This window comes from Pezoporus wallicus, unplaced genomic scaffold (genome assembly GCF_028554395.1).
Source record: "Pezoporus wallicus isolate ANWC-B61680 ecotype Strahan unplaced genomic scaffold, APGP_CSIRO_Pwel_v1 contig_2543, whole genome shotgun sequence".
Lineage (NCBI taxonomy): Eukaryota > Metazoa > Chordata > Aves > Psittaciformes > Psittacidae > Pezoporus > Pezoporus wallicus.
In genome coordinates, this window is record NW_026638172.1 from 2,062,213 (window position 1) to 2,086,862 (window position 24,650).

At 38.2% G+C, this 24,650-nt stretch overlaps 1 protein-coding gene across 3 annotated transcripts in view; it reads left to right on the top strand.

Annotated features, from left to right (window-relative positions):
- NAA16 (N-alpha-acetyltransferase 16, NatA auxiliary subunit) overlaps window positions 1-24,582 on the top strand; it is a 61,990-nt gene extending 37,408 nt beyond the window's left edge. Inside the window, exons 10-20 of one of the 3 annotated variants that reach the window (XM_057409692.1) lie at window positions 14,544-14,616; window positions 14,853-15,022; window positions 15,355-15,507; window positions 17,045-17,173; window positions 18,091-18,304; window positions 19,513-19,706; window positions 20,438-20,546; window positions 21,047-21,145; window positions 21,726-21,869; window positions 23,308-23,405; window positions 23,679-24,582. In XM_057409692.1, the coding sequence (XP_057265675.1) occupies window positions 14,544-14,616; window positions 14,853-15,022; window positions 15,355-15,507; window positions 17,045-17,173; window positions 18,091-18,304; window positions 19,513-19,706; window positions 20,438-20,546; window positions 21,047-21,145; window positions 21,726-21,869; window positions 23,308-23,405; window positions 23,679-23,879 (1,584 nt within the window). In that variant the 3' untranslated portion in view covers window positions 23,880-24,582. Of the gene's footprint in view, window positions 1-6,582; window positions 6,755-14,543; window positions 14,617-14,852; window positions 15,023-15,354; window positions 15,508-17,044; window positions 17,174-17,738; window positions 17,796-18,090; window positions 18,305-19,512; window positions 19,707-20,437; window positions 20,547-21,046; window positions 21,146-21,725; window positions 21,870-23,307; window positions 23,406-23,678 lie in introns of those variants that run through there. The other 2 variants (XM_057409693.1, XR_008972207.1) reach the window with 2 other exon arrangements.
- The last annotated feature ends 68 nt before the right edge of the window (window positions 24,583-24,650 follow it).

Sequence of the window (24,650 nt, forward strand, 5' to 3'; positions counted from 1 at the left end):
ACTTTTTACCTGCAGCATCAGAGAAGTCAATTGATGAAACACTATCTTGATGGCTTTGTTCTTGGTAAAAATAACACACAGAAAAATATTCATCACTATGTTTGTTTCAGATGACTCTTGAAGTAGCTGCTGTATGTTGTGAAGAAGTTGGCTTTCTTCTGTTCATTATATGGCATCCTCTAAAGGATGCTGTAAATATAGCCTGGGTCTTTTTTAAATGTGAAACCTCTGTCATGATAAAGTAGTGTAAAGTAGGCATGGTTACATGAAAGACAAAGCTCACAAATGTAAAAAAGTACTGTACGAGTCTCTACTTAACCTGTTAGGGCTGGAGAAACAAAAGGGGATCACTGGTCTGAACAGGGGTCAAGACCTATCTATACGGTTTACGGTTTTTAAAGAACAAACCTGCATTCTGAGCTCAGCATTTTTTCTCAACTGATCTTGTAGTCCCTTGTAAGGGACAGTGTGTTTGACTTGGTGTGTCAATTAGCTACCTTTTTGAATTACTAAAACAGCTAGCAGACTCTTAAATACCACTTAGAGGAACTCTTCTTGTGTGGAACGCAGGGAAATGGCTTTTACATGTAGCAGAAGTCACAAGCAAATCGGAAAATACAGGTCTGTCTTCAGAAAATAAAGTTCACCCACTTTTCTCTAGTTGCTACTGTAGTTGTATGTGTTGGATTAACACCACCATCAGCATGCATTGTGAAGCATGATTTTGCCAACATACGGATAAACATTTTCTTAATTTTTTTTGCAGTGTATATAGGTTGATTGCTATCTGTTATTCAGAATCTATTTTCTGGCAAAAATAGGAAATTCAGTCTTCAGAAGAATACACTGCAATTAATCTACTTTAATTGTATTTTAATTAGTCATTTACATTGTGTGGCTGGTAAATTGAAGAAAGAAACTAAGATGGGGAAAATAGACTGGAAGTGTTTCTGTAACTTGTTGAATGTTGTTTCATGTATTAAACTGAACAGCAGCAACTTCTGGTTCTCTTCAAGAATGTCTGGTTTTAAAATAGCTTTTATAATATTGAACTGTTACAAAGATTCCCCAGTAAACATGTGTGCCTTGGCTATGAGTTCAGTCACCTTCTCAGATATCAGCCTGTGCCTGTTTGTATGATTTCTCTTGAAAAGCATTTTTTTGGGTCTGGCTATTGTTCAAGACAACAAAAGGAAACCCTGTGAATGTTCTACTGCTCCACAGAACTCTTACGTTCATTCCATATTAGCTTGTTTCCTGGAACTTCCCAGGTTAACTTTATTTGGGTAATTTCTATTGCAAAATGGGAGAATTCTGAGGGAAGATTTACCTGAAAAGGGAAGGTACACTGCTAAACACCACCGTGGTGGTTACACTAAATCTGCAGTTTAAACTGTACTATTCATGCATTGAATCTATACCTTTAATTAGCAGATGCCTGGTCTTACTGAGACATTTTCAGGCAGGTATTTAGTAAGTTGTTTTTTTTTTTTCTCCATCTTTCCACATCTGCTAGCACCAAGACAAACAGTGCATATGGTGATAGTTTTATTCTGATCTTGCAGGTATCATGCACTCCTCTGATAGGACACGTCTTGGGTCAGGAGAAGACTTCAGGGCAGCTGCATATATTCTGTAACTGACTGTCTAAACCAAATTAGCAGTGGATTACTCAGCTGAAGCCTAGTTGGTGCCCTTACTGCTTTCTTGACAATACTTGGGTTTATTCTTACATATCCAAGAGTGGATTCCTGTTACGTATAGAGGAAAAGCAGAAGATACCAACTGTCAGTGACTTTATTAAAAACTTCCACTGTTGAGCAAAAAAAAACAAACAAAAAACCCCAACCAAACACAAAGAAAACACAAAGAAAACCCGAACAAATCACAACCAAATGAAACCCTCAACCCTCTTCATGAGGCAGAATCCAGATAGGTTCAAAGCACTTTTCCTGGTACTGCTTTTTGTCATGATGCTCATTTCAAGTTCAACACTTGTGGTAAATCTTCTTCAAGCCTTCTGAAGTGTGCTTAAATACATATATTTCAGTAAAGGAGGAACAGGTTACAGATTGGATGTGCACATGCCCATTGGACCTGATGGGATGCATCCACAACTTCCTATGGAACTGAACAATGTTACTGCATTGACACTTGATCTTTGAAAGGCTATTGTCATGGATGAAGTTTCCTGGGGGCTGGAGGAAAGCAACTGTTATTCCCCTTTTCAAGAAGTATGAAAACCAGGATTTTGAGAAGCAATGGGCCAGTTAGCTTCATCTCAGTCCTGGTGAAGCTGATGGAGCAAGTAGTCCTGGAACCATTAGCAAACACATGAAGGACAAAGTGTGGTTGGGAGTAGGTAGGATGGATTTATTAAGGGATATTCATGCCTGACTAGCTTGATAGCCTTCTGTTACAGAATGACTGCCTCAGTGGAGAAAGGGAGAGCAGTTGATACTGTTTATCTTGACTTAGCAAGGCATTTGACACTCTCTTCCATAACACAGATAAAACTGATGAAGTACAGGCCAGCAGCATTTTGTGCTGCATTAGTAAAAGGCACCACCATGAGCAGGCAGTGTACTCTGCTCTTGAGAGACCTCACTTGGAGTATTGTGTACAGTTCTGGTGTCCTCAACATAAAAAGGACATGCAACTGTTGGAACAAGTCCAAAGGAGGGCCGTGAGGATGATCAGAGGACTGGAGCCCCTCCTGTATGAAGATAGGCTGAGAAAGTTGGGGCTGTTCAGCCTGGAGAAGGCTGTGTGGAGACCTCATAGCAGACTTCCAGTATCTGAAGGGGGGCTATAGGGATGCTGGGGAGGGACTCTTCATTGGGGACTGTAGGGACAGGACAAGGGGTGACAGGTTAAAACTTAAACAGGGGAAGTTTAGATTGGATATAAGGAGGAAGTTCTTTACTGTCAGGGGGCTGAGGCACTGGAATGGGTTGCCCAAGGAAGTTGTGAATGCTCCATCCCTGGCACTGTTCAAGGCCAGGTTGGACAGAGCCTTGGGTGAGATGGTTTAGTGTGAGGTGTCCCTGCCCATGGCAGGGGGCTTGGAACTGGATGATCTGAAGGTCTTTTCCAACCTTAACTATTCTATGATTCTGTGATCCTTCTCAGCCCTGGTGAAACTGGAGAATTCTGGGCTCCCCTGTGTGAGAAGCACATGCACATACTGGAAAGAGTCTACAGCAAGGCCATGAAGTTGATGAAGGGACTGGAGTGTCTGGCATTTGATGAAGAGGCTGAGAGCTAGCATTGTTTAGCCTATATTTGAACAAAAGAAGAGACACTTTTGTCATGGAGGTTGTTGAGCATGGGAACAGATTGTTCAGAGGGGTAGTGGAGTCATCATCCTTGGAGATAATATAAACATGACTGGACATGGCCAGGAATAACCTGCTTCTGCTGACCTCATTCTGTAAAGGCAGTAGGGTTGGACTAGACAGTGACCTTTGCCAATCTCAATGATTTTGTGATAGCATCTTCTTACTGTGTTTCACCTTCGAGTCTAGGATCAGTTTGGAGTTGTGACTTGCTAGCCAGCAAGCTACTCTGCAACTGGTACTTTGATACTGGGACAGGTGCATTTTCTGCAAGTTTGGCAACATAAAGATCCTCTAGCAAACAGTGCAGATAGGCACAGTGAAAAGGGACATGCCTCTATACATGAGTGCCTATATACAAAAGCATTGAGATCCCTAATCAGGATACTGTGATTTGGAATCTTTAGTTGTAATTTTTGTATCTGTTTACCAGTATAGCCCTCCTAATTAGTTCCTAGAATTTCTTGCTCTTCCCTTTTCAGACTATTCACAAAGGGAAAGACAAGCACTTGTCACAGAATCTGCCTTTTAGAAACAGATTAACTTGAAAACACAGGTAACTGCAGACTTGCCTTAGTATTGGGTTAAATGTGAGTACATGCACATGAAGCATCTATAACTGCTGCTTCAGGGTAGGCACTTGCCAGAAGAGCAGGTTGTTTATTCAGAAATGAAACAGGGTTAGACTGAGGATGCTATCTATAGACATGAAAGGATGTAATCTTTGTTTTGGTAAGAGTCCGTCAATCATTCTTGATTTTGGTGCTCTCAAAGTGGCACATATGGCATCACTTTCTATTTCTGTGATGGTCCTTGGTGAAAATTCTAATAATGTAATAGTTGTATTACATTTGGTGTTTTGTTAGTGATCATCTGCTTGTAGTCTCAAGTGAAGAGAAAGAGCTGTGTAAAGAATACTTTCAGCTTCTCAGAAATCAGCAGTTATGTGGCCAAGCTGGTGATGTTCAGTGAACTTGAGTGTGCCCTCCTGTAGTTGGTGAAGGAAAAGTGGAGGAAGAGTTAACAATGAAATTCTGGTAAAGTCATAATTGCATCCAGATTATTTCTCAGGTCAGATAGCTCACATGGGGAGGTGCTCAGTGAGGCTGTTGGACATTTGTTAAGCATTAAAGACAAGTGCTAGGCTTCAGATGAGGTGCTGTTTTTCAGAGATCAGTGCTTCAATTTTGAATTACACTAAAATTACTTACTGTCCCAAGTACCTGTTGCCTTCCATACTCTACAGTAATTACTTTGGTGTACATTTAAAGAGAAAATGGCCTTTTACCATAAATGGCCTGCTCTGAGAGGTTATAACATATTGTGTTGTTTTCATCTTGGAGTTCTAGTTTCTGTAAATTTTAGTTTATGTAAATTTTGTGCCAGCAAGGTTCATGTTCATTGTATACTCTGTGTTGAAGGTGAGAATAATAGTTGCCGAATTTGTAGGACCTATTGGCCATCCCACCCTTGTCCTTCAGTTACCATTTGTGCTTCAGGAAGGGCACAGATGTTTTAAGTACAAGTTTCTGTGTACAGTTCTAAATTTGTAATAATTTTTTGTTTTTCTTACTATGTTGTGAAGTTTAGCTAAAAGCACAGCTGCTTAACAAACTATTTCTGCAGTTGCAATGTCTGAAAGGTGGTTGGATTGAAGATACGGAAATAAAAACATGCTAGCTGTCCTCATTTGAAAAGTCCACCTGCATGACTTAGAAAAAGGTCACTTGCTACGTGAGAGTGCCTGTTTGCACCTTTGTGTGCAGTGTTGGTGTGTTTTGAAGAACTGTAGTTATTTCTGGGATAAATAATTTCTTTTACTTAATGTTATTTAAAGCACGTACTTCTCATATTGTCTCTGGAGATTTATTCACTTGATCTGCTTGATCTTGCCATAAAATGTTAAAAGTCTGCATTATCAATTTATAAGCATATTGTGGAGGTAACTTGCATTTTAAAGTGAATTTACTGTCTTTTCCACCTGTAACTGTGGACTAAGTAGTAAGTATTGTAGGTGACTGACTAAAATGAGTTCATCCTAAGCAAGTATGATACATGGGAAGATAGCAGGGGAGGCTATAATTAAAAGGCAGCTTCATCCTGCACAAGGAAACTTGCGGGTTTGTGGTTTGAGGCTTTTTACTGACCAGATGACCCGGTTTCATCTAGAACTTTGAAATGCTACTTAAACAAAACATGGCTTTAAAAATGGGAATATAATGGATTTTTTTACTTACAGTTGATACTTCTAAGAATAGCATGAAAAGTTTCATTTTCATGATTTGTGGAGCCTTCTGAAATAACTACTTAAAAGTACTGCTATGTGAATGAAAGGGTTTGAAGTGCAACTGAGATACAATTTTATTTAAACGCTAAAGAAACGTGGAGCACTTACAGGAAAATGTCTCAACACAGTCTGTGTGTACCTGAAATACTTTAATATGGGTGTCTTAATCCTTTTCTGTGGTATAGGAGACTTGCAGACAAGCTACTGGGTTCTTCCTCTTTTATGCCACAAGTGGTTTTTGTAGTTTTTGTTCTTTACTTAGTGCTTCAGTTTCTGAAGTTTGGTATTAAAAAATGGATATCAGTAGAGTAGCCATTCTCATTGAGTTTTCTATAATGCTAAACCTTTAATTTAAAAAGCCTGCTATACAGCATGGAGGCTTACAAAAAAATCTTTATTGGGCTTCTTTTAATTTCTAAATGGGAAATATACTTGGATATTTAAACTGCACTTTTCCTGTTGGTATCTTTGTAATTGAATAAAATTCACACAGTTGTCACAATACTTATTAGGTTGGGAAGAAGCCATAGTCTTTTGGGCACATTCAGGAAGCAAATACTCATGTTTAGGAGTGTCACTGTGTTTGTATGAGTTTTGTTCTTGCAAAGTTACTGTTCAGGGTGAATGTATCTGTGGTTCTTTGCAGAACTTTTCTGATGGAAGCTAATAACCTGAAGCGCAAGCAATTGCATGGGATTTGCGTTCATTTTCAAATTCTGTAAGCTGCTGTCCAGATGTATTTGAAATAGTAGTGAACAGCCTTATTTGTTATTGGTTGTCACAAGAGAGGGATCTTGAAATGCTACCCCTACCTCCCCCCAAAAAGCTCTCTTTGTACTTAAGCAATATTCAGAAATACTCTTTGGTTCCCTATACGTGCTGGTCTCTATATCCATGAGATAAACCATCCAAAGAGTCAATTAGTCAACATCAAGGTTTGCGTCGATTGTGTTGCAGGTGCGTTGGTTGATTCCATTGAAGCTCGACATTAGTGCACATGTGCCCTTTTTCTGAGTAACTAAAAACATGGAGACTGTGAGGAAATACTGCATGAGAGAAAATGTCTGGCTGGAAGAAACATCAGAAACAACAGTCTCAAAAAATGGTGTAAGACTGTCTGCACAGGAAGGTAGGCTGTCTCCAGTGAAGATCTTTCTTTAACCCTTTCAGGAAAAAACATTTTTAATCCTTGATTTAGGAAGCTAAAGGAATTTGCAGCAAGTTGCAGTTGGTCTTGTACTTAGATGCTCTCTGTGAACTGCTGGTGGATTACATAAGGAAGTGAAAGAGAACTCTACCTCAGCAGAGTGGAAGCGTGTTAGGAAATGCAGTAGTGTTCAGCTTTGGGGCCTCTAACACAAGGGGATATGGACCTGCTCAGGTGAGTCCAGAGGGCCACGAAGATGCTCAGAGAACTAGAGCACCTCTGCAATGGAGACGGGCTGAGAGAGCTGGGGTTGTTCAGCCTGGAGACAAGAAGACTCCAGGGAGACCTTAGAACAGCCTTGCAGGGCCTAAAGGGGCCTACAAGGAAGATGGAGGATCATATGGGGATAGAATAAGGGAGAATGGTTTTACACTGAAAGAGGGTAGATCCAGATTAGATATTAGGAAAAAACTCTTCCCTGTGAGGGTGGTGAGACACTGGCACAAGTTGCCCAGAGAAGCTGTGGCTGCCTCATCCATGGAATTGTTCAAGGCCAGGCTGAGCGGGGCTTTGAGCAACCTGGTCTAGTGGAAGGTATCCCTGTCTGTGGCAGGGGTGTGGAACTAGGTGATTTTTAAGGTCCCTTTCAGCCCGAACTATTCTGTGAATATGAAAATGAAAGTAAAACCCTGTCTTGTGTCAGTACTCTGGTAGAATTATTATCCCTATCCTCTGGTGTATGTTAAATGAGGCAGGCACTCTTCAGGAAAAGACATATAACAAAATACTTTATATTTGGTTGCTTCGTATCTGTATTTCTGTTGCTTTAGAGTGGCTCCTTGATTTGTACCTTACCACCTGTTGGTTTTGGTGTAATTCAGACATGGGACTGCTGCTAGAGAAGTAAGTCTAGCTTAGCCAGTCATCTCTGAATTTTGTTAGTTTTTCTTCTGTACTTACATACTTATACCAAGTATTTGTCAGTTGAACTTACTAGATACCTGCAGTTCACTATGAAGTGTAGATTAATTTGGGGTGGAGTGAATTAAAATATGAGTAAACTTCAGATCAGTCACTCCATACGAGATGTTCTCTGAGCACAACTTCCTGATTTATTTGTTACTGTAAGACTCTTATTTTATAAGGCTCTGTCATGTCTCCAACAGTATATCTGGGGAAAAACAATATCCCATTTATAGTCTGTTTATCCTTTTAGGCCAATTCCTAGATGAAAGATGTCTAGTACATTTAAGCAGTGTGCTGCTTCTAGAGGTCTCTGTGTAATTGGAAATAGCAGATAAATGTGTAGGCTTCTGTAAATTACATTCAGGCTTCAATAGTGGGCTGGCATGTTAAATTTCTGTAGCTTAGTTTGAAAATGCAATGGAAGCGTAAAATCAGAAGAGATTTTAAAAGTCAAGCCTTTAGTTTTCTTTTGTGTAGTTCCTAGGTTTTTATTTTAATTCTGTGTTGTACATTTTACAGCTTGACCGTTGTAGGAGAGTTTTCTAGGACAGCCTGTTCTGACTGGTGTTACTGTCCTACTGAGCTCCATATTCCTGCACAGAGGTATTCCGAATTGTGTAACTTCTCTTCAACAGTTTTGTAGACTGCTAATCTGCGTTAGCTTTCACTTCTAAAAGAGCCTATGTAGAAATCCCATAGGAACATTGTAGTCAAATTAGTTAATATTTATGATGTGCTGAATGCTAATGTTTGTACTTTGAAGTGTTCTTTAGCTTCCCTATAGGTGCAGCAAATACGCTGCCAATAGTAAATACACATTTTCATTGAAGTTTGCTTCAGTTTTTGAGGAAAAATCAACTATTATGTTTATAACACAACTAGATGTGTAGTTGAATTTGAAAAATCATTTAATTACTCTAGTCATATAATAGAATAGTTAGGGTTGGAAAGGACCTTAAGATCACCAAGTTCCAACCCCCCTGCTATGGGCAGGGACACCTCACACTAAACCATGCCACCCAAGGCTCTGTCCAGCCTGGCCTTGAACACCATCAGGGATGGAGCATTTGCAACTTCCCTGGACAACCCATTCAGTGCCTCACCACCCTCACAGGAAAGAACTTCCTCATTATATCCAATCTAAACTTCCCCTGTTTAAGTTTTAACCTGTTACCCTTTGTCCTGTCCCTAAAGTCCCTAATGAAGAGTCCCTCCCCAGCATCCCTATAGCCCCCCCTTCAGATACTGAAAGGTTGCCATGACATCTCCATGCAGCCTTCTTTTCTCCAGGCTGAACAGCCCCAACTTTCTCAGCCTGTCTTCGTACAGGAGGTGCTCCAGTCCCTTGATCATCCTCGTGGCCCTTTTCTGGACTTGTTCCAACAGTTGCATGTCCTTTTTATGTTGAGGACACCAGAACTGTACACAATACTGCAAGCGAGGTCTCACAAGAGCAGAGTAGAGGGGCAGGATCACCTCCTGCGACCTGCTGGTCATGCTCCTTTTGATGCAGCCCAGGATATGGTTGGCTTTCTAGGCTGCAAGTCGTACTTTTATTTTCTGAATGGAAAGATGCTACATTTATGAAGAAGATTGAGCAATTCTGACAGTTCCCGGTAGTCTCAAAGTTAAGACCTCATTTCCAAGTCTGGCTGAGTCCTACTTTTTTCCATCCCAAGTAGGTGCCCTAGCAGTTTATTTATAAAGATACTCAAGGAGTATTGCTTTTAAAATAACGTCTTTAAAGAGTTGGTTTAATATTTAACTTGTTACATTTGAAGCACTTAAAATTTGTGGCTCGCTCTTGTATTTGTAGTCATCCTGCTTAAGGTTTGTTTTGTTTAACATGAAACTGATCTTGTAATGCTGTTACCCAGCTCCAGAGGAGCTTGTGCAGTTTTACTTTCAGTGTAAACACACACATGCTAGACCTTTCCAAAGCAGCAGTAAATTCTTAAATGAAGAATGTTCTTCTTGTGATTCATTTGCCGTTCTGCTTGAGTAGTCTGCTGTCTGCAAAGCTGGTGTACCGAGAGCTATCCCCTAGCTGAGACTTCTCTAATAGCTCAAAAGTGCAAAGCCTGTTACTTATGGGACAAAAATATGCTTCCAGTGCAGATGTCTGAGACAAAAACTGATTAATGCAGTCACATATGACTACAAATGTTGGATGGTTCAGTCAAAATTAGAAAACAATTGCAACGTTTAGCAAATGCTATTTGTACTATAAGCTTTGATTTATTGTGTGTGTGCATAGCATGCCCTAAAAAAGAAATAACACTGTTTCAGCAGGGCAGGTATACAAAATACCATGTTACAATTTACTTTTTGAATGACAAATACAAACTAAACTTGCTTAGTTAAATAAAGGAAGCTTTTTCTTCTGGAGATATTTGAGATAGCTTGTGTATCTGTTGGTGGTATTGACATTGTATCACTTGTTCTGTTTCAGGAGTAGCTGTTCCCAGTGCTAGCAGCAAAAGACAGCAATAGTAGTCTTCATTTATACAGCAAGTTAGCATTATTTTGAGATACTTAATCACAGTAGGATTTGATGGTGTATATAGTCAAGTGCATACTGATTACAAACTTAATGCGGTGCAGCTGTATTGTTGAAGAAGACATGCAGTTTACTGGCAGTCATGTGTCATAAGGCACGCCTCCAAACCTAATCCAGGGCAAAGAGGAGCTCTAGCTATTCTTGATTTTTAGTTAACTTTGAATTCTGAATGTGTCTGACACTCCAATAGGTGTATTTCCCATTTAAAAGTGATTACAAGCCATTAATGGAGGTTTTTAGGAGCTTTTTCATGTGGCTGCCCATATACACCTTCTTGTATGGATACGTTTGGAAGAGCCTGACCTCAGACCTTTTGTGCAGTGCAAGTGTGCCAGCTGGCTCATGTATTTGGCATGCTCTGTTCTTTGCTGCCTTGATAAAAAGCACATCTCATTTCATGCCAGTCATCTCTTGGCTATAGATGAAGATGCTTGTTTTCATTAGGCTGTAGTAAAACCTTTTCTCTAATGTGTAGCAGCCCCACTTCCCCATGTTTTTCCCCTGATTGTGGTTGACTGACTCTGTGAGCTTTTTCCTGTTTGAGTCTATTGGCAGGTTCTTTATTTGAAACTTCCTTTCCATCATTATCTTCATCCAGAAAGGTATGGGCAGCGTGCCCTTGATTTAAATATTGTTAACGGTGTGATGGCGCTGTGCTAGATAAAACAGATCATTCGAAGGGTGCCTCTGGTACCAGTTATGAAATATTTTTCAGGACTGAAAGTTCACATCTAGGCATCCTCATTTGTAGAGATGGGGACTTCAGGTTGCAGATGTATGCAGAGCCTAACTGGCTCTGAAGCTGGTATCCACCTGCATAGTGTCTCTAGGGACCTAGAGAAGAGGGTGCGAGTTCCTAGCTAAGCTGCATGTCTTTCTTTTCTATCACAAGTAATTATATAACCCTTTTCAGGGAGGCTGTGAAGGGGCCTCTGTGACCAGAAGTAGCTTTGAAACCAAATTATTCGAGAAATACTACTTCAGAAGATGTTCTTGTTTGTGCTGTCATTGTATTGGAGCTTTTCTTAGTGCTGTTTCTGAGGAAGGTTCTGTTTAGAATGGTGTGAAGAGCATAGCACCAAAAGAAAAGCAAGGAACCAAATCTTTGTAGTATTTCTCTTCATTATTTAGTGGGTTCAGCTTTTTGTGTTAGCTTTTTTTCTGTGTGTGTGAGAGATTAATTACTACTGTCTCAGAAATGGACTGATGATGGAAGAGACAGCTGAAGAAAGGGGTGGTTTAGTACTGTTATTGTGTGCCACAGTCCAGCTGCAAGCCTGTTCAAAATGTCATCAAAGGCCTTCTCCAGAACTCTGAACCAGCTTTCTGGTTTTTCTGTCTTATTTGGTACGAAGTTATATGCTTATCTTGTTATTTTGTAATGAAATTGAAAGTTGTAGGTAGTGACCTGTGTGATTCAAAACTCAAAGGTTAGAAGTCTGAATTTTGATGTTTCAAGAGGCTTTGGAAACTGGTGGCACCAGTTCTTGTCATAAAACCTGAGATTTGTTGATGTCTTCAGTTATGCTTTTATAATACCTTCAGTTTTTTCAGATCTATGCCCAGGGAATAACCAAAATTTCTTTTTCCCTAGAGTAATACTGTTTGAAATTAACTCGTGGTCAGCATCGTGGTATTTCCAGATACCTCAGCTTGATTGTTTTTAGCAACCGTAAAATTATCTTTATGAAAAATGCTGTAATGTTTAGTAAAATATTACTGCCTCTGAGATGGCAGTGGTGACTGTAGAATACGGATAATAGAGGGTAGTAAATCCAAGAGACAGATTTTTACTACTAAATCTACAGCTAATATGATGCAGAAATTGGGGTTCATATTTCCAGATAATTTGTTCCCCGAAGCAGGACATGAACCAGAAATTATCTTCCTAAATTACTAGTAAGAGGATGAAGCATAAGCATAAGAAGGGAGGAAAAAGTTTCTGAGTAGTCATGAGAAACAAAGATACTGTCATTTCCATCAAGAACATCTGCAGTAAGCAAACTACCTGATTTGCATTGCTTGTAGCTGTTGCATTCACTGAATAGTTGTTTCCAAATGTATCGTTCAAAGTAGTTTTCCAAATGACATTCCCAGTGTATTTTCTTGGACTGTAGAAGCCAAAACCACTGCAGAGTTCTGAATTCAAAAGAAGTTGGCATTGTTTAAAACATAGTACAGTTTAGTATTCTCCATCACCTGGAGATCAGAGAATTTCATTTCACTGTTGTTTATTTCACTCACAATCCCACATCTGTCTTCTGCCAGCCTCCCTGATGATGGGTCTAGTAATTCCGCTTCTGTACCCTGAGATGGAGAAGGGAGTGAATCACTTGTAACGCTGGATAGAGCCATTGCTGCTGTTACAAAGCAGGGACATGTGGATCCAAGGTGGTGGCACCATTCTTTTGGTGATAGCATGGTCTTTGTCCAGCTGTGAAGCCATGCTCCAAGTTCACAGTAGTGGAAAAAAATCATACATAGTGTAGTGGTGTGGAAAGGGTCTTTCTACATTTGCACCGTTCACCTGCAGTCTAGCAAAGCTGGTTGGTCTTAAAGGAATTTGAGCTTACTGACAGCTAGATGAAAATAACTTTGGGAATACTTTTAAGCTACAAGGAAGTAACACTTACCCTGTTGCACATAAATGCTGCAAGTCTGCTGCCTGAAGCAGATGCTTACTTTTGCATTTAACCTCATTTTAGAGAAGAGAATCTTCAAAGATTTTTCTGATATTGTTGGAAGGTTTCTTTTAGTAAATAGATGTCTGAGGCCAGACAACAGCTTAATGCACTTATTTGGTTTTGTCCATTTATTTGTGACTTTTTTAGAGTCCTTTATCACTCCATAGTTATTTGAGGTCTAGTAACATTTTATTGTGTTTGATGAGATTTTGCTGCCAGAAACAATTTCTTACGAGATTTGCCCAGAGCTTTCTAGAATGTTTATACCTTTTATTACATTTCTGATGTTTCCCCTGGCTGTGTATGACTTGGGTGTGACACCGCCTCTGCTCTCTTTGAAACAAATGTTTGGCATTTCTTGCCTGTTCTGCTGAATTAGGTTAAATGAAGTAGTAACCTTCAAATTGTATACTTTGATCTTCCAGAACAAGATTTTTTTTTTTTTCTCTTCCTCTCCTCTCCCAAAGTATATCTTAAAGTGCTTTGGATGTGTGCTTTGTCAAATCCTGCTTTTTTAAATTTCACTCTCTTCACAATACTTCTTATTTTAGTCATGCAACTTTTTTTTTTTTAATGTAGGATCATATTTTAACCATTGAAGTTTTAGGTTTTTACCATCTATAGGTTTCACCTACTTGGCTAATGTAGGTATTATCCTGCTATGCTTACAGTAAGATCTTATTTAAGTCCCTTCTGTGTTTTGGGTACATACATACATAAGTCATACTGCTTGCTTTCTTTAGCGTTGTTTCCTTAAGAGGCTGGTTGCTTGCTGGATATGGCAGATGTGTTTAGAATATAACTACAAAACAGGTTGAGCATTTCATAAAATGCTTAGAATACTACCTGGCAGTTGTAAGTCGTGGGCCTGGTATTGGAATAGTTCATGGTCAAGAAGAGCACTGATACTAGCAGCTGTATGTATTATAGATATCAAACTTGTATAGTGAGTTCAAAACTCTTGGGTGAATTTTGAGTCTTCAGCCTCCGGCTAAGCAACAACGTTGTTGACAAGGTCTGATTTCAGAAAGTCTTAGCCTTAAATCAATCAGTATAGACTAGACATTGTTGTGTAAAAAGAGGTAGCCCATATTGTAGGCAACAGCACCTTTTCAAGGAGAAAAAAAAAAATTCTTTAATCATACACATCAGCCTGTCAGAAAACCACAGAATCCTCTTCTATATTTTTATGGTAAGTTCATGCAGAGGCTTTTCCGAAGCACCTCTCTTCAGTTGGCTCAGTTTGGCCACTTAAGAGCTAGTAACATAAATTAATAAAATTTCCAAAATCCAACTTAAAATCAATACTAATCAAATGTACTTACTTTATTCTGTAAGCTGCCAAAGATTACACCTGTTTCCCTGCCCTATCACCAGTTAAAATGGGTGATCAAAGGAAGCTGGTGAGAAGTGAGGTAGACTATGTGAGGATACATCCAATTTTTTCCAAATCAAGTAATTAATATAGTTTCTCTGATTTTGCTCATCTGTTTTTCAATGTGTTAATTTATAAACATGATAGTAAAGCATAACTTGCGGTGATTTTTCTTTTTATATGCAGGTTTCTACAATCCAAGAACTCGTTACAGGTTATGAAACCTCTTTGAAAACTTGTGATCTTTTTAGTACATGTGGTAAGTTTCTGTGATCTTCTGTTAATTACCCTGTAATCACTAATACTGTTTATGGCAGTTATCAAGAACTGTTGGAGTGCTAATACTTTTCAAGAAAGTAGTTGTAATAGCTTCTAGTGAATGAATTCACTTAAGGAAATACTTGCTGAATTTGCCAAGCTTTGTATTTTGTGTTTGTTCTTCAGATGCAGTCTTCAACCTTACTGGTTACTGTGCCTTTTTTGATTTTGTTACAGAAAATGGAGAGAAAGAGCCCCCAACGACACTGCTTTGGGTTCGGTATTTCCTGGCACAACACTTTGACAAACTTGGACAGTGTTCTCTGGCCTTGGATTACATTAATACTGCAATTGCCAGCACTCCAACATTGATAGAACTCTTCTACTTAAAAGCAAAAATTTACAAGGTAAAAAGCTGTTTTGGCTATGTGGAGTACCTAGTTTATATATTAAAAAAAAACAAGCCCACATCAAACTGGTGTGGCTGTGTGTCTAGTATTTCAGTTAGCAGTGGTTATGGGCATTGGTTTTCATGTGGGTTTCTCTTTGGGCATTGTTTTGTCAGGAAAACAGTGAAAACCCTTTTGTCTAGGTTTTGAAAAGCGAGTCAGAACCTACAGCAAATTGTAACACTGCCTTTTGTTATTTCTCAGAGGCAAATACCAATAGCTATAGATTTCAGGAGTCTGTCAATAGCAGGCTTGTACTGAAAGTTAACTATTTAATTTCTTCTTAACAGCATGTAGGTAACCTCAAGGAAGCTGCCAAATGGATGGATGAAGCACAGTCTTTGGATACTGCAGACAGATTTATCAATTCTAAGTGTGCTAAATACATGTTGCGAGCAAATATGGTCAAGGATGCAGAGGAGATGTGCTCTAAATTCACGAGGGTAAGTACATTGCTTTAGCAAAGAGAGGGTTTATTTGCACCTGGCAGTTTATTTTTTACTCGTGTAACTCCTGACCAAAAAACCCACCCCAAACTGTCTTCTATTAGTGTTCATTTTTAAGATAATGCTCTTACTGGTAAATAACTCTATAGAATCATAGACTTGTTTGGGTTGAAAGACGCCTTTTAAGGATTATCTGCTTCAACTCCCCCGCTATGGATGGGGACACCTTTCAAAAATCAGGTTGCTCAAAGCCACATCCAGCCTGACTTCGAAAACTTCAAGGGTTGGGGCATCCGCAGCGTCTCTGGGCAACCTGTGCCAGTGTCTCATCGTGCTCAAAGTAAAGAATTTCTTCCTTACATACAATATAAGCCTATTCTCTTTCAGTTTAAAACTGTTACTCATTGTCCTGTCACAAGGGGCCCTGGTGGAAAGTCTTAGTCTTCCTTATAAGTCCCCTTTACGTGTTGAAAGACTGGGGTAAGGTCTCTCTGGAGCTTCTCTTCTCCAGGCTGAAAAACCCATCTCTCAGCCTTTCTTTGCAGGGGAGGTGTTTCAAGCCTCTGATTTTTCATGGCCCTCATCTGGACCTGCTGTAACAGGCTCATGCCCCTCTTGTGCTGGGGACCAAGATTTCCATATCATTTATGTAACTAACTATGAAGAAGCTACTTGGTGGGATTTCCTAGAGCACATAAATGAATTATCTCCTTAATTTTAGGTGTGAAAATACTTGAAATTGAATCCATTCTTTCTAGATATTTCTAGGAATTACTGAAAGTCACTAGAACTCATTGTGTACGTTGTGTTAGAGCAGCAGACACAGAACTCTAGCATAGATACGTGGTAACATAGGATAGATCTTACGTAAATAAATAAATGTGAGTTGAACAGGGTTTTCTTTCTAATATAAAGACTGATGTGAAGACTTGGTGGCTAGCATTTATGATGTGTGGAACATGCTTCCAGTTTGTTTGTTCTTAATCTAGAGCATTGAAACTAGAAAGAATAAATCCTAGGATTTTTTTCCTTGAAAAAAGTATGAAGTAAAAACACAACTTCATTTATTTAGACTATGAATTTCTAAAACTAAGTTGTTCATACTACATGATAACGCAGTAAGTATATTGGTGGATAAAGTAAACTAGTAGATGCCACTTGCCTGTTAGGGGGGTGAAAACCCAACAAAACTTATTTGCTGAACTTTTACGTTTTTTAAAAATAGTGTTGTTTTCTGCCCCCAAACTACGAAAGTAAGATTGTGTTTACAAGCATGAGTTAAATGTTGAGACACTAATCTTGTTGAGATAATACTACTCATTTTTTATATCATTTAAATTTATACCTTTATCTTGGGAGACATAGTGTATCACAGGAATTATTCTCGATTGCTGGGTGGTTTTATCCAGTTTCTGTTGTATTCCTAACAATTGAAGGATTGATTGTTTCCTACTAATGGCCTTGAACTAACTGTAGGTGAAAGAAGCAGCTGGTAAATTGTAATAGCAAAAAGTGATAATGACCCTTATTTCAGGAAGGAACTTCTGCAATGGAGAACCTAAATGAGATGCAGTGTATGTGGTTCCAGACTGAATGTGCTGCAGCTTATCAGAGGTTAGGGAAGTATGGTGATGCCTTGAAAAAATGTCACGAAGTAGAAAGGGTAAGTAGGTGCAAACACCATCAATTTCCTTCCCAGTATTTCTTGTACACTATTGAAAGTATTTGTTGATGTAATCAGCATGATTTTGTTTGCATATAAAGTGTCCATATAGTGATTTTTAAAAATAGGTTAATATTTGATGATTTATTGCAGTAGATGTCATCCCTAGCTATTATGTAGAAAAACAATTACTTGAAGTGAGAAGGATTCCATGTAAAATACCATGTTGTTGTGGTTTAAGCCCACACAGCTGCTTGCTCACCACCCCACTGATGGGGATGGGGAGGAGAATCGGAAAAAAGCTGAAACCTGTGGGTTGAGATAAGAACAGTTAATAATTGAATTATGGTAATAATAATATATAGAGAGAAATAAAACAAACAAACCCAAGTACTGCACAGTACAGTCTCTCACCACCCACTGACCAATACCCAGCCTGACCTGAGGAGCAATTGGCCCCTTGCGGGTAACTCCCCCCAGCTTATATACTGGGCATGATGTGCTGTGGTATGGAATACCCCTTTGGCTAGTTTGGGTCAGGTGTCCTGTCTCTGCTCCCTCACAGCTTCTTGTGCCCCTCCTCACTGGCAGAGCATGAGAGACTGAAAAGTCCTTGATCAGGGTAAGTGCTACTTAGCAACAACTAAAACATGGGTGTTTTATCAGCATTGTTCTCAGAAGTCTTTGAAAAATCACATTATAGTTTTTGTTAACAAAATGAGATTTTCCTGGGTGGGTTTTCTTTCCTACTGAGAGGTTCTCTTGGACAGTCAGTATTATAAGGACATTGCTATGCCTGTGCAATATTGCCTGTAAATAACATCAGCTGTAACTGATGTATTCACCTCCATCTAATTAAAAATCAGACTAAGTGGAGGAAGTGCCTAAAAGTTCTGTGTTGTTTTTTTTATTTGAAGCATTTTTTTGAGATAACGGACGATCAATTTGACTTCCACACATACTGCATGAGAAAGATGACTCTTCGTGCCTATGTAGACCTTCTGAGATTAGAAGATGTGCTCAGGAAACATGCCTTCTACTTCAAGGCTGCTCAGTCAGCAATTGAAATCTACTTGAAGCTCCATGATAATCCTCTTACCAATGAAAGCAAAGAACAAGAAGTGAATTCAGGTATCCATAATGGAGGTTCATATGTGTATGACATGTGTAAAAGCTTATTAATCTGAGTAATTTGTGTGCTAGAGAGTAAATATGAGTTGTAACATACACAACTTTTTCCTGGTTTGTGTCATGATTTAATAACTGAAGAGAGATCATAGATAACATGCTACAGGTTTCTTCTTCTCCTCTCATCATATTAAAAAACTAGTGTATGAATGAACCCAGCAGGAGTACCTTGGGAGGAGTGGCATTTCAGAATATTGAGAGGAAAAATCAAATTTAGCTCTGCCATTCATTCATTTAAACTAAACAAAAGATAAATGTCATTAACAGATGAATTATGAAGCAGTGGGTGGATTTTCTGGGAAAGCAGTCTGAATTGTAATAATTTCATTTTGATTTAGTGTATTTAACTTGCTACATTTTACAATTTTTCATTTAACTTCAGGATCAAAGAATACATGGGTGTGTATTAGCAAAATCAGTACATTTAGGAAACGATTTAAAACAAGTGTTAAATGGAAAGCAGACTTTCTGAGGCAACCTGTGAGGTGTGGCTCACATGTGGTATGTCACAGAAACTAAGATGGGGAAGAGTAAGAAGTCACATCATGTTAGTTCATTTGCCTGCTGTGCTTTGGGATTCAATAGGCTCATGCACAGGGGAAAACAGCACTGTGTGAATGGGGTAGAAAGAATGCTTGCTTCCCTCTCAGAATGGTGGCTAGTCCAGAAGAGATAGTGATGTCACAGCCGCAAAAAATATACGTTAGCCCCCCAGCAGCCTGTTCTTCTGTTCATTGCTATGATAGTAGTGCAGCTGTTCTCAGACACCACGGTAAGCAGAGTGGAAACTACAGTATGAGACTGGATAAACTGGTTAGGTCAGCAGGACAGCAAGGAAGGAGAAGAGGGGTGAATGGAAAGTCTGAAGGTTCCTCACTTCTATGTGAACCTGTAGGAAAACATGTTTTCTGTGTTCTGCTTTTCATGCAACTGTCAAACCTTCTTGGTTTATCTAAATGTTAGTCCAGTCAAAATCTGAACACAGCAAGCAACCTAAATATTCTTATAATGATCCTGCTAATATATGCCAGAATATTTTACCTCTTCTCACCCCAAATAATACTAGTTTTTGCTTGTATCCATAGAACTATGTTATGGCATTTGCAGGAAAGATTTTTAATTAAATTCTTTGTCGCTTTGTTGATCTGTAGAAAATCTCTCAGCCAAAGAATTGAAAAAAATGCTTAGTAAGCAAAGAAGAGCACAGAAGAAAGCAAAACTGGAAGAGGAAAGAAAACATGCAGAAAGAGAGCGACAACAAAAGAATCAAAAGAAGAAGCGAGATGAAGAGGAGGAGGAAACTAGTGGGCCCAGGGAAGAGCTGATTCCTGAAAAACTGGAAAGGGTTAGCATGGTCTTTCATGTTAAATTCATGTGATTATCATAAAAAGCCTATAATGTGGGATTACTATCAGGTTCTCTTAAAAGAATCCAGTGGTTTTTATAAAATCTTTTTTGCACACAAAAGTGTGTAGTCTATTTACACTAAAGAAAAGTAACATTTTTCCTCTAATAAACCAAAGTTCTCTATTAAAATACTGTTACTTTAAATTTTGGTTTGTTTTTGTTTTTTAACATTAAGCATCCTCCATTAAAATAGATACTGAGCAGAAACATGGTTCTTGCTTCAAGAATTCTGGGTTTCATACATTGAATAGAGGAAGAACTAACAGAAATAAGTTCACAGTTCACCAAATTTGAAGACATGAGCCATTGTATCTCTGAGCGCAAAGAATTGTCTCCTTTATCGCACTAACTTCAGAAATTTAAGCGTGCTGTCTAAGGTGGTTATATTTCATTGTTTCCTAATGCTAAATTATAACAACAAGTGCATTACATAAGCCATGCCAGAGTTAGCAATGATGTTGACTTTGTCAGCATGAAGTCATGAGTAAACACTTCTAAATCCTGGTGGTCAAATAAAATGTTGTGATTCAGTTTAATTCAGAAAACTCTCTACAGTTCACCTTTGGCCTCTGAGTATTTAAATGCTCTGAATAGCAGAAACTGTCTTTGGTAGTTTTTATTTGATTCCTATTTTAAGCTTTAAATTTCACTGTGTTTTTATTAAAACAGGTAGAAAATCCATTAGAAGAAGCCATTAAATTCCTTATACCACTTAAAAATCTTATTGGAGATGAGATAGAAACACATTTATTAGCATTTGAAATATACTTTAGAAAAGGTAAAGTACTGCATGATTTTATTTTTGCTCTACAGAATTGTAACCCTTCACTGCTGCCTGTGTTACCTGAGCGTACCCTAAAGTGGTCTGGAATAGGTATTTACTTGACTGAAACTGGGGTTGTCATCATATGTAATAATAATAATAAGGGGGAAATACAGTTTTTGTTTAGCCACCCTTAAAACAAGCTAAAAAACCTAAGACAAAGTAAGTTGTAGTATATGCTAATAAATGCTTTAGAAAGATATTTGCAGTGTGATCTTAAATTATCCAGGGAAAAACAAAGCCAAATGGATAAGAATGTTATGTAGTGTTGCCAGAGTTCAAGTAGCAGGCATTTCTATTTTACTAAGCAATTTGGAGGAGAAAAATAAATGTCCTTTCTAATTGTGTGATGTTTCTCATGTTTGTACAAGATTTACTAAAGTAAAATAGTAGTTGATATAAAAAGTTCTGTATTCTTAATCTTGGTATGTTTTTGTGTTTTCTCCTTTCCACAGGAAAGTTTCTGTTAATGTTACAGTCTGTCAAAAGAGCTTTTGCTATTGACAGTAATAACCCATGGCTACATGAGTGCTTGATTAAATTCTCTAAAGCTGGTATGTATGTAGGAAGTATGCCTGTATAAAGATACAGGAGGTTATACTGTACAAGGACATAATCACATAGTTTTGTAGTGTGTAAATGCACTTGAAACACAAACTGTTGATGAAAAATAAATGGTTTGGGTTTTATGCTAATACTGAAGAAAGCACAGGCTGTGTTACACAGGGTACTGTGTTTGTATTATATTATACTCCTTTCCCCATTAATTGGGTAGACTAAATAACTCATGGCTAAATTTCACAGAGTAGGTGTTCCAAAGATCACTGAAATTCTTTAAGTTTTTTAAGTTTTAAGGAAATAGGTGGAAGATATGGGGGAGAAATTCTGACAGAAGCAAAGTACGCGTTGTGAACTTGTGCCCTGTCATGTTAACTTTCTGCTGCACTTTATGAATGTTTTATCTATAAATGCATCACTAATGCTTGTGTTGACCTGTTTTGAACTGAGATTTGTGTTTATGTGCCCAAATTTTAGAAATGGGAATTTTAGTAGTGATGTTTACGGTTTCACGCTACTGTCTACAGTTGTTTAAATGGCTTTTTTGCTTCTCTCCCTCTTTCTTCCCCCTTCTAGTATCTGACCATAGTAACCTCCCAGAAATTGTGAGCAAGGTTCTAACTCAAGAAATGCAGAAAATCTTTGTTAATAAAAACTTGGAAAGTTTTAATGAAGAATTTCTCAAACACAATGCTACCTCCATTCAGCACCAACTGTCAGGTTTGTTTAATTTTTTAATGCTCCTGAAAAGGAGATGACTTAAATCCAGAATCTTAATCTGCAGTGCATAAATTGTACATAAAACCAGTAAGGCAGAAATTAACATTTTTACATTGTGGGTTTTTGCTTGCTTTTACCATGTTAAAAAGAATTCAAACCCAACTCATTCACTTTTTTTATAAGATACATAAGGAACCTGTTTCTTACCTCCAAAAAAGTGTGATCAAACCACCACAGATACTCAAATATGGAAGCAACATCATCGCTCCTGTAGCAGCTTCTAGTTTTGAAATTATTAGGAAATACAAACCAGAAAATCCAATACATTAGAAGCAGTGCTTTTCCCTGTTATCAGCTGGAATGTCTCTGTTCCTTCTCACAGGTTTGTCAAGTAGCAACAGCATCAATAAAAATTACACGACAAACTTGTTACCCTACTTCTGTTTTTCTGCTTCATGGTCAACAATTAAAATGTTGAAACATGGCACTCTTACACTATTTGTGCAGAAGAGCTATACATAGCTGCTAGTAGGGTACAAACGAGTGTTTTCTTAGCTTAAAATGTTTACTAGTAAAAAAATTGCAAGCAGAATTTTAATTGCTTTTGAGTTTCCATACCATAGCTTGCCAGACTTTAAACAAAATGTGTCAAACTTAACCTAGATAATGACAACTCAAACCCACACAGACTCAGTCTAACAATTTTCTGAAACCTTCTGGACACAAAAAGCAATAAGAACTAGGAAGCTTTACTTAGGAAAACATATTTAATAATTGAGGAATTGAGCAGGAAGAGACAGTATACTCAGAATGAGGGTTTTTCACTTTTTCAGTGAAATTATTTCTTAAGCCTTATGTTCCTGTAGTAGATTACGTAGTGGGGTGTGTCTGGACATTGTATTTGGGACAAGTATATGAAATGCCTGTGTATTCATTAAGATGACAAATTAAAGCAGCTATGATAAAAAGAGCAACACGGTATTTTGCAGAGATGCCAGGCCAGTTTTTCAATAAACTCTTTGTGGTCTAAGAAGCTGTATAGTTAGGTTAATGCAACGTCTGTCTTCTTACCAGTGTAGTCTAGTCCAAGTAAAGAACCAGACTTGTGTTACACTTTCTTTGTATGTAAGCTGTTTTACTTGGCTCCAGGTTAGTAGCCCAGCTTGGTCTTACTGTCTCTTGACTGATTGATCCTCAGTAAAGTGAGGCATTACACTTCTGCAGAAGCCGATCTCCTGTGTTAGTTGATACTTATGCTTCTAATAAATTTCAAAGTAGCTTTAGCTTTGTTAGTTTTAAAGGAGGGAATAAGGGAGGAAAAGAACGTTTATTAAAGCTTGCAAGAAGTCCTAATTCACGCTGGATTCTGTGTGTCTGCCTACTAAGTGCTCTTTTAGGACTGTTGTTAGGTAACTGTTGTGTTCTTTCTTGTGATCAGGTGCAAAGATGATGTATTTCCTGGACAAATCAAGACAAGAAAAAGCAATTGCTGTTGCCACTAGGTTGGATAAAAACATGAGAGACAAAAATGTGAAGGTAAAAAATACAGTATTTAAAGCCAAAAAATCTGTAGGTTCTTGAATAATGTATGCTTAATTGTAGGATAATGTACATGCTTCATGTATTATGATAAATTATTAGTATTTGAAAGAATGGGATTTCAAATTTTGTCCCCTAAGTATAACTATAAAATACCTGAATATCAACAGAGAACCTGCTTGCTCAGATTAGTATTATTTAATAATACATCTTTTTAGTAATAAGACAATTGTAAAGCACATTTATTAACTGTTACTTTTGTTTCTTCAGACATTAACAAAGGTTTTTGAGGCACTGCTTGATGGCAGTTTTGGAAGCTGCCACACTCAATGTGAAGAATATCAAGCAGCATGTCATAAACTGTTTCCTTATACATCTGCCTTTATGCCTGCCACAAATGAGGACGATAGCGGCATTGCATCTGTGAATCATACAGCCATTAACCATGATTTGCTTTCTAATGAAATTTGAAGTAGTGTGTGCAAGCCAGTGTGTGCGTGTATACCTACATGCACACATGTATACAGAACACTGACTCTCATTACGTGCCGGCTGGATACAGATCAGGGTTACTTTTCCAGGTTGTATTTTAAAACTTTAAAAGGTATAAAACAAAATATTTGGTTAGTTAAATGAAATGGATTATGCTATTACTTTTTTTTCTCCCAACAAAAACTGCCAATATTTATGTAAACATTATCCTTAATCAGCATTTTTCATGTTTATACTTGTACAGTTTTAAGTCTTTTAATAATCCATCAGCCTTCCCTCACAAAAATATGGATGTTAAAGACTGCTTTCACGTAAGTGTTGTTACATATACAGACAAATGTGATCATGTGATCATATCTTGTTAATAAATTATCATTTGAGCATTTTTAGCAGATTAAGACTGAAGTGCTGCTTGAATTGCCCTCTTTGTCTTTTACTGTTCTTTAAGGGTTTTTTCTGTTGCGGTTCCCCTCCCTCCCCCCCCCCCCCCCCCCCCTTTTTTTTTTTCTTTTTAATCTTTGGTCATTTTGGTTTCTTTGGAAGCCCAGTGACAATGAGAGCATTGAGAGTTTGCATGTTTTTGTCAGGTGTGTGTCTTATATGGAGCCAGTGTTGATGGATATGAAGATTGTGTCAAAAAAAAAAAAAAAAAACCAACAAAAAAAACCAGCCCAAAAACCAACCCAAACAACAAAATCTCCAAACTAAGACGTTTTGAAAACTATTCTGTCTACCTTGTGTTCCACAGCT